The sequence below is a fragment of the Myripristis murdjan genome, chromosome 7 (genome assembly GCF_902150065.1).
Source record: "Myripristis murdjan chromosome 7, fMyrMur1.1, whole genome shotgun sequence".
Lineage (NCBI taxonomy): Eukaryota > Metazoa > Chordata > Actinopteri > Holocentriformes > Holocentridae > Myripristis > Myripristis murdjan.
In genome coordinates, this window is record NC_043986.1 from 25,156,217 (window position 1) to 25,166,676 (window position 10,460).

The following is a 10,460-nucleotide window of genomic DNA, read 5'->3' on the forward strand; positions in this document are numbered from 1 at the left end:
GTTCCTCGTAAAACACAGAAGCATGTTATGGTGGATTGCAGACAAAGACCTGGAGGCAATTATCAACCGGGGAATGTTTCTTTTTCCAGTGTGTTCAGTATTAAAACCGCCCACTTACAACAAAAAAATACCTTTTTTCTCTCTCTTTTTCAACAGTAAACAAAGGTCCTTTGAGGTAAAACTGCTTCCAGCACGGTCATGTCTGAGTGTTGCAACATTTAACCGGATTTCAGGATTTCAAGGAGAAAGAGGGCAAAAGAGAGAGAGACGGAGAGAGAGAGAGAGAGAGAGAGAGAGAGAGAGAGACAGACAGACACACAGACCGAGATAAAGTGAGAGAGAAAGAGAGAGAGAGAGATCTTGGCAGTTCTTGTGGTTACAAGTCCATTTCTGGAAACACCACCCTCTTATACTCCATTAGAGAGCAGCGAGGGTATAGCAGGAGAGTTCGATGTTTGGGAGGATGGAGGGACATTGAGTCATCTGAATGCTCATTAGGAGCGAACGAGAGAGTCCAGGATAGGCGCCCCATTTTCAGGTGGTATCTAGCTTTATCTTCTAGCTCAGTAAGTGAGAGAGAGCGGATGAAATATAGCCTAGGTCCTGATCACGTCATACTTTTCAGCCACATGTACACTCTGCTGTGTGTGTGTGACAACAAATGTTGTTAGGCTATCAGAGTAAGGAAAACAAGTAAACAAGGGAGCACTATGCATGCTGACTCAGGCGGACTGTTACATATGTTGATCTTCCATTGTACATTTTATCCTGTAAGCTTCAGATTTTTTTTTTTTTTTTTTTTTTTTTTTACCATAAATCATATCACTGTGAGGCTACCATAAAACAGGAAGAATGTATTTGACTTTCTTGTTGAAATCTAAGCTCACACACTCATCGTGTGAGTATGCAGAATTGGTTTTTCACAGATTGAGTCAAGTTGAATTGCAAATCTTTGCCTCAGAAAGAGATTGGCATAATGTGTCCCATTCTGACTCTTTGTCAATTACACACAGCACTTCCACCAGTATGCAGATCTGGAGCTGCAAATAGCGTTCATTAATAAATGAGCTATTCATGTTTCAAAGCAGCACCTCTTTATTGGATGCACATTGCAGCTCTATAAGTGGCCGTTTCAAATATAGAAGATTTGCTTCAATTCAGACGCTGAATAGGGATTAATATCCTACACAGTTCTACACAGGCACATGAATAACAGCCCGTCAGCATCTGAAGGCAAACTCAAAAAGGAATTTGAGAATTCTTTTAAAACTTCAAATATTCTAAATTAGATCAATTTAGCTCTCATTCACGCAGCGAGTGTGTTCATCACTGCGCTCATTCTGATCGTCTCAGAGACGTTTGCTCGTCTCGATGGCGGTGGTGGTAGTGAAGCTCTCCAAAGCATTCAGATTCTCAAAGAGGGCACTGTGGGAAAAGCATGCGCAATTCAGTCAGGCAACAGAGAATCACAACCTAGTGAGTCACCAGGCAATCTGGAGAACATGCCCTGTGGCTTAGCTGTGATAACGCTGGCACAGAGAGAGGCCAGACCTCAGCCGATCTGCCGGGGGAGAACAGCCTTCACTGGCTCTGTATTTGCAGTGTTTCATCTCTCCTTCCGAGATAGACTTCATCCCCAAAGGAGGTGTTTAAGGCACAACAGAGTGAGCAAGACAAAAAAAAACAACAACAACCCAAAAAAAAAAAGAAAAAAAAAGAATCACAAGTTCAAACAAGCACAAGCGGCCTCAAGGGGTTAAGTATGATTTAATGTAGTAGGAGAGTGGTGTAGGTCTGTGTGCATCCATCCTGGTGACGGAATTGTAGGCGTATTTATAATCTCCATTGCATGGAGGGAAAATGTGAGAATTCATGGATTTGCAGCAGCGAAGGGGAGGAATTTGCCAATGTCAAAATGACGGGTGAAATAATTTTCACTCTGGTGCTTTTGCTTTTGTGAAAGTTACTCGACAAGTCAGTTCTAGCTTATGTCTGATCAGATGACTACACAATGTAGATGTGGCTCTTGCCACAGACACCATACTGCAGTGTGGAGTGATGAGATATTATGGCACTTGTTCTCTAGATGAAAAAATGCACATCTTGAAGTGATCACTGTGGGTTTTTTTTTTTATATAGTGACGTGGCTGATCATATTATAAATAGTGGTGCTATATGATTTCCTTGGTTATTTTTCACTATCAGTGCATTTTACATGAAATGAATGCAGTGGTGCTTTATAAAAGACACCAGTAAGATATAGTAGACACAGCTTGCAGGCAAATAAAAGCAGGCAGAGGGCTTCAGATGATCGTATGGTGGGTTTACTCTAATTTGATGGTGTAAGATGGGTTGGCTGTAATCACGGGCTCACACAAACTGACAGTGCAGGTGCCTAATAACCATTCAGTGACACATTCACATCCCCGTTTTAGAAGCCATGGCCTCCTTCCTGACCCACGATTGGCGGTGTAGTGAAGGCAAGCAGTGACATTTTAATTCCTGACTGGGCTAACCTGCCTTGCTAAATCACTGTAATTGATTTAATTAGTTTGGACACGAGCCATGAGGTTCTCGCTGCACTGGTGATGTAAACATTTTTCTGGATTTGTTCTTAATGTGTCATTGTTATTGCATATTATTGTTACTTTCTCTCTCTGTTTCTACTATGGCATGTTAAGCAGATCCCCTCTTGAAATTTTGGGATTCAAAATTGTCTCTTCGCCCCTCCATGTTTACAATTATTTTTTAATCAAACACTTTCAGTTGGATTTTTAATTAAAAACTAAGATCCATATGTCCTCTTTTCACTCAGTCAGCAGCTGCTTTTGGAATTGCTACACACCCCCTTTCCAACCCAAGAGGTATGCCTGAGCCTGGGATAAAAATAGACTACACTGATGGTTGGATGCGAGCGAGTTGGGTGTGATTGCAGATTGACCGTGACATCTTTTGTTTAGACAATGAAATGCCAGGTCGTCTAACTCTGGAAATATTATGGGCACAGAAATGGGGAAAAAAACACCTCACCTATATTTCTCTTAAGACCCAACTGTGTAACCACCAGACCTAAAAAGCAAAAAATTATATGAACTAATGTTAGCTGGTGCACGAATGTTGTTTTAGTAAGTAAAAATGACAAAAGGTAAAGACATGAAGTTAAAATAATTTTTGAAAGTGGGATAAATCCAGTAAAATTAAATTGAGTGGTGGGATTTGAGAAATAAATCTATCTGTTGTATATTTAAAAAAAAAACAAAACAAAAAAAAAAACAAGGAGACACCACCTTTTCTCTCTCAATATGTATACATTTTTCATATTGATGTTAAGATGCTCATGAATACAGTTTCTTATATTTCAGTCTTTAGAATGTCACTGAAAACAATTAGACTATAAATATTCTAACAAAATTCTTTATAACAATAATATTAAGTGTTACCAAATAAGATGACCGACTACTTACCAATATATCTACTACAGTTTAAAAAACTGTAAAGGCAATGATATTTTATAATTGTAAAGAATGTTATAATCTAAATTAGGCACTTTCATAGTTGCTTGATTGTTACAGTTGTTATGATTGATTCACCAAGCAGACTGGCGAGAGAGAGAATTTATAAAGCACACACAGGTGTTTAGCTTGAATATAACTGTATCTGTCACTCGGTGCAACACTTGCATCAGTGAATGTTCCAGCTATTGTTAGTCTAACATCAGACCATTGTTTACGAGTCTCAAGCTGCTGGATAACAGATGTTCATGCAGCCTGAGGGGACTGAACATCACATCCCTTGATGTCCGGAGTCTCTACATCAGTGATCATGTTTAATGATGTGTAAAAGACATCTTCATACTGGAATGATAACACAAGGCATGTCTTTTTTTGTAAAATGCAATTTGTGGAGGCTAAAGCAACAGGGAAATAACCTCCATTTCAATTTTATTGAGTGCTCTCAATCCCAAGTTCAATACCAAAGCATGATATAGCATACAAATGATAGATAGTAATGGTATCTGAGCAAAGAAGAAAAACATTTGCTATTGCAGTGGAGCTCGGTTGCTGACTGAAAATCTGGATATAGCTGCGTGTTGTAACACATGACAGTCCCCTCCCCGCAACTTGATTAATGTCGCACAAACAACTTCTAACTGCATTGATAATAAAGACATTGCACCAATGACACCCCACTGAACCATCAGAGCCATGATAATGTCTGCACATCACATTAGTGACTCTCAGCTGTTGCCTGAAATCAAGCTTGAGAAATATTGTTGAGCTGGTCCAGAGGCATATCATGTCCATTATAGGCATTCAGTGCCTCAGTGGGTGACAAGGGGGAGGGAGGTAAAGCGACTGAAATGAACTGCAAATGGTGTTTCTGTAGATACTTAAATGGTGATTTTTTAATGGCAAAGAAACAGTGTTAAAGCTGTTTTTCCAACTTCACTCCCACAGTCCCCATTTATCAAAGTGCATTTTTTATTGTTTTCACATTATTTAACAAAAGTGTCAAAATCATTCATATTATCATTCCTTCTGGCTATTAATAATACAACATAGACAGCAATGTTGTTACCCTAGACCCTTAAAGGAATAGTTCACCCCAAAATGAAAACATTGCCATTATCTTCTCAACCTGATGCCAGTCAAAATATCAGCAACGTTCAATGACCCGAGGGAGAAACATATCAGAGAGGTATTCATTAATCTCTTCAGTCCTCATGGTCCCATTGATGGGTTCATCATTGTTGTTATTGCTGCCAAGCCATGTTCAGACCCTCAGAACTTAATTTAAAGTTTTAGTGAGGATCCAAAGGTTTTCAAAAAAAAAAAAAAAAAAAAAAAAAAAAAAGTTTGTCTTATGTCCACATAAGCACACAGCAAGTGAACTAGCTGCAGCTCCATGTCAGTTTTGTCCAAAACAACCAAAGTGACCTGAGACTAGTTCTTCAGACTTCTAAAAAGAGCAAAAATTTACCATAAAATTAATCTGAACAGCTCATGCCGCATAATCTAAATGTTCTAGAGCCAAATGACTGCACTGTGAATCCAAAAGATGATATTTACTCCAGTGCTAGCACAAAGCTCCACTAAAACTGTTGTTTTCAAAAGCACCACATTGTTTGACTCCGCTAAAACCATTATTTGCACGACTTGCACTAAATACTAGTGTAAATATTGGTCTTTTGGATTCATAGTGTAAATTGTCTGGCTTCAGAACTTTTTGGATTACGCTGTTTGGAGTAATTGTTAACCCTGTGCGGATCTCTAAAGAACTAATTCCAGGCCAGTTTTGGTTGTTCCGGAAAGGATGTGCAAACTGTGTGTTATATTACCATTATAGATCTGTTATAGGTATAGTGTTTTCGTTTTTGGTGAACTGTTCCTTTAATGTAAGACTAATGTGTTTCTTCTGTCTCGTCCCACTGCAGGTGAGAGGATCGGCACAGGGATGTGAGTGGGGCAGTAAAGATGACCCTGCTGGCAGGCGACGGCTCCGACTACGACTACAGTGCCCTGAGCTGTGCGTCTGACACCTCCCTCAACCGGCCGCCCCTTCAAGAACAGGAGGCCCGAAAGGGGGCCTACTACAAGAGGGCGCAGCAAGCCCCTGAGCTCAGCACCCTCCATGGCCAAACTTCACTATCCAGCGCCCGAAAGCTTCATGCCATCATCAATGTGGGTGGCCTGCGTTATCAGCTGCCTTGGACCACCCTAGAGGACTTCCCCCTGTCCCGCCTGGGCCAGCTGCACCTCTGCAGCAGCTTTGACGAGATCATGCGTATCTGTGATGACTATGATGTGGCACACAATGAGTTTTTCTTCGACCGCAGCCCCTGCGCCTTTCGTACCATCTTGACCTTCCTGCGGGCCGGGAAGCTGCGGTCCCTCCGGGAGATGTGTGCCCTCTCCTTCAGGGAGGAGCTGTTGTACTGGGGCGTCCCGGAGGAGAACCTGGAGTGGTGCTGTCGCCGGCGTCTGCTGCAGCGCATGGAGGAGTGTGAGGAGATGGAGAGGGTGGAGGCAGAGGAGGACCTCCTGGAGGATCTGATGGACACAGACAGTGGCCACAGGGATCCCAGCCACGCAGCAGAATCCAGACTGAGCCGGTGCATGGCCAAGTTAAGGGACATGGTGGAGAGGCCGCACTCGGGCCTCCCGGGGAAGATCTTCGCCTGTTTGTCAGTGTTGTTTGTCACCATCACTGCCATCAACCTGTCCATCAGCACTATGCCTGCCATGAGGGAGGAGGAGGAGGCGGTGAGTAGACTAATGACCTTTAACGCATCACTTAGTTTGGTTGTCAAAAAAGTCACTGCACACGCAAACACTACAGAGGCAGTGACAACACTACTGATCATGCCAAAAGCTGAAGTTCAGGTCAGTTCGGTCTGCTGCTGTGAATGAAGCTTCAAGAGGCTTTTTGTGAAGCCCTGAACAAAAGTGTGCAGATCAGATCTGAATGAATTAATCCTGGTAGTAATAGATTACTTTTGTGAATTTAAGGATGTATTCTCCAATTGTTGGCAGATAAAATCTTTATTATTATTATTATTATTGTTGTTGTTGTTGTTGTTGTTGTTGTTGTTGTTGTTGTTGTTGTTGTTGTTGTTGTTGTTGTTGTTGAGCCAGTGTCATTAATAGAAAGATGAGATGAAGCTGCTTTGTTGACAATGAATGTATGAATTCAGCACCAAAGTGAGATTAGCTTTGCATTTCTTAGCAGATGTGAATTAACTTGACAGAACTGATGTGCTCTTTCAAGAAGCAGCCATAACAAAACAGCCTGTTCCATTCTAATAATGGCACATCTCATTTGAAACACCAATTTAAAAAATTTCCTTAGTTGCTCATCTCCTGAAATCAAAAGGGAGACAGCTGAAGGGCAGGTTGTTTTGTGACACTAGAAAATGACCTGCCATCAATATGTAAACAACAACAACAATAATAATATAAAGCCTTATTCTGCTAATTATTGTGTCTGATTCAGTCACAACCATAATTAACACCATGGAGTCTTTTGTCAAATGAAAAAAAAAAATGTAATATTTCAGTCACACATATATATGATTTTGCCTGTTGTGTAGAGTAAAGTGCACAAAGATTTGTAAAGTAACTGATCTCAGCCAGCATTTTATGTAATTATCACCAGGCTGCTTTTGCTGAAAAACAAATTTCTCTAAAGAGATTTGCACTAGTGTCTATAACTCAGTGGATTATTTTAGAAGTACCACCATTTGATCTGCTGAGGATATCATGTTATTTTTTTTTAAACTCACACTTAAAACAATGCCTCAGTACACCTTGATTAAGTGGTTTAATTAAAAGTGTCGTTGAACTGATGCTAACAAATTCAGCGTCAGCATTTGTTGCTGCCAGACAACAAAGTGCTCCATTAAAACTGCGGGAGCGTTCCCCCCTCTGACTGAAAGTTTACTGAACATTTCAGGTGCCTGGATGGGTCTACTTAAACCATTTCCTCCTCTGTGGGAGTGTGTTTCATAATGATATTTTCTCTGATGTGGACCGCGTTCAAAGGCTCTGTGCCATGCACTATGTGCTATCAAATGCTTTGAGTTAGATCTCAGCCAAGCACTGAATCATCTCAGTAACAACCTCTGAGAAAAATGCCTTCCACAAACAGAAAAGCAAACCAAAAATCAAGTGTTAAAACAGTAAATACTTATAGTATGGTTTGATCCTGTTTTGATAGTTTCCCTCATCAAGTGGCATTGCAATGTCCAAAGGCATCAAAATAGACATCCCAGAAAGCTCACTCATTTTTACAACATTTGTCTGCACAAAGCAAGAAAATAAAAGCAAATTACCACAGCATGATCTGGAACAATCAAATATTTGTGCTTTTAGAAATATTTCATGGGTGTAAGTGCTCAGTGATGCAACATACTTGAGTTGTTCAGCTCACAGATATCACATTGAAGTGGCTCCCTCTAGAGACGACAGCCACCACTCACACACAGTACGCTCATGAAAAATCTCACCGCTGTCTCCTTCCCTCCTAGGGCACATGCTCCCAGATGTGCTACAACATCTTCATTGTAGAGACGGTGTGTGTGGCCTGGTTCTCCCTGGAATTCACCCTGCGCTTCATCCAAGACCGCAGCAAGCTGGCCTTCCTCAGACGGCCCCTGAACCTGATCGACGTGGTGGCCATCCTGCCCTACTACATCACCCTGGTGGTGGACAGCACTTCCAAGGGGGAAAAGCGTCTGGGCTCTGGCAGCACCTATCTGGACAAAGTGGGCCTGGTGCTGCGGGTCCTCAGGGCCCTGCGTATCCTCTATGTGATGCGGCTGGCTCGCCACTCGCTGGGCCTGCAGACTCTGGGCCTGACAGCACGCCGCTGCACACGTGAGTTCGGACTGCTCCTCCTCTTCCTGTGCGTGGCCATCGCGCTCTTCTCCCCCTTGCTGTACTTGATTGAGAACGAAATGGCCACCACTCAGGAGTTCAGCAGCATCCCTGCCACCTACTGGTGGGCTGTCATCACCATGACAACAGTAGGCTATGGAGACATGGTGCCTAGGAGCATCCCAGGACAGGTGGTGGCTCTGAGCAGCATCCTGAGTGGGATTCTCCTCATGGCTTTCCCCGTCACCTCAATCTTCCACACCTTCTCACGGTCCTATGTGGAGCTGAAGCAAGAGCAGCAGAGGCTGCTGCAGAGGAGGACGCACTTCCTGCTGCGCAGCCGCATGGCCGGTCTGGGTAGCAACCTCTCCCTGGAGAGTGACATGCTCTTCCCCATAGGGTCACCTGAGGCCAGAGACCTGGAAGACTGAGGGTGCTGGGCGGGATGGGACAGAAAAGACTGAGGGGAGGACAGAATGAGAGGATAAGGGAGAATGAGAGGCTGAGGGAGAATGAGAGAATAAGAAAGACAGAGGATGAGGGAGGATGTGAGGATAAGAGAGAGATACTGCAAATGGGCCTTGGAGACTCAGGAAGTGACAAAGAGAGAAATGGCCAGACATAAACAGCAGGAGAGAACGATAGAGATGGGGACGAGGGAACATCAGTTAAGGGGTGGAGGCAAAAGTCTCTACATAATAAAATGAAAAAAGGAATATATATAGAGTATATATATATTTTTTTTTTTTCCCAGTGATGGAAACCTTCTTGGTTACAGTTAATTTGTGGATAGACAGGAAGCTGGTGGATAACAAGGTTAGGTTTAGAAGCAGCTGCTTCCATCAAAGAGTTGGTCTGGATAATGTCCTGCTCAGTCTGCCAGTATTTAAATTCAGCATGTATCCCATCATGATCACAGAGAGTAAAACATATGTAAAGCTTTCAAAAGATAATGACAAACCTCATTAATGATATTATCCAAGCCATGCTGAACACTAAAATAATGTCATATACAGTATTCCTCTTATGATCCAACAAAATCGTAATGTTCTCCACAATTCATGAAGTGAATTTGTTGTCATGATGTCATGTACTCCTGGGAGTCAGCCAGTGGAATTTGACAGAAGATGTTTTCAGCTTGTGTTCAGCCTCAAAGTCCCTTAAAAAGAGGTCAGTGTGGTTTGTTTTTCTTTTTCATCAGAGTAAAATGTGACCCTAATTCCAATGAAGCATACCGATCATTTTCTGAATGACTGCTCAGACTCAGAAAATTATGTTTGGTTCTTTGATGTTTCCCCCTCTGGCACTATGAGTATCAACATATTAAATGTTCTGTATGTTGTCTGCCTCCTTCTGTACACCTGGAGGTTGGATATGCAAATTGTTGAATACTTCTGAACATTTCTGAACATAGCATTTTTTGTGCTTGTAACTACTGTAAGCACTGTCTTGCCCTTATTTATTGACATGAACTTAAGATAATGCTGTGATTTTTTTTTTTAATGTCCATATAGCTCTTTGTAATGTGATTTATTTTATTTATTTTTAAAATGAATCTGAACCTATTTCTACTTGCTTCATATACTTCATTGGTACATTGTATTTCCTCTCTCAACACTACACAAATCATTTTTGTTTGTTGCATCACATTCTACCATTGGATGGCAGCATTGTGTCAAAAAACCAAGGCTGCACAGCCTAATACAAAAGAAAGTGTAGTTTGCAATAGTACATTGGCCTATCTGAGCATTAATGACAGTTTACCTCCAGTTTATTTAATTTTGTCATATTTTTGTAATATTTTTGTCATATTTGTCATATTATCCTTATTACATTTATGGTGATGGTCAGAGATGATGTTAACACAGGTCTAATTGTAAATGTTGGTAATTCCAAAGCATATCACTGAATTTGAATGAAATTAAGTTTCCCTGTCCCTTGAAATGCATACATTCAACATCGGAACTGGAATTTATCTGAGGCATTCTGACTTCAACTCGGAGAAAGTCCAGCAAATAAACAACCGTGCTTACAATTTCCATATGACTGTACTGTAGCCTACCCTGTTTAAGTCAATAAACTTTG

The 10,460-nt window shown here is 41.6% G+C and overlaps 1 protein-coding gene across 1 annotated transcript; it reads left to right on the forward strand.

The window, feature by feature from the left end:
- Nucleotides 1–5,469: 5,469 nt before the first annotated feature.
- Nucleotides 5,470–8,815, forward strand: kcng1 (potassium voltage-gated channel, subfamily G, member 1). The gene is made up of 2 exons (XM_030055491.1): nucleotides 5,470–6,263; nucleotides 8,027–8,815. The coding sequence occupies exons 1-2, from the start codon at nucleotides 5,475–5,477 to the stop codon at nucleotides 8,804–8,806; spliced, it is 1,569 nt and encodes a 522-aa protein (XP_029911351.1). The 5' UTR covers nucleotides 5,470–5,474; the 3' UTR covers nucleotides 8,807–8,815.
- The last annotated feature ends 1,645 nt before the right edge of the window (nucleotides 8,816–10,460 follow it).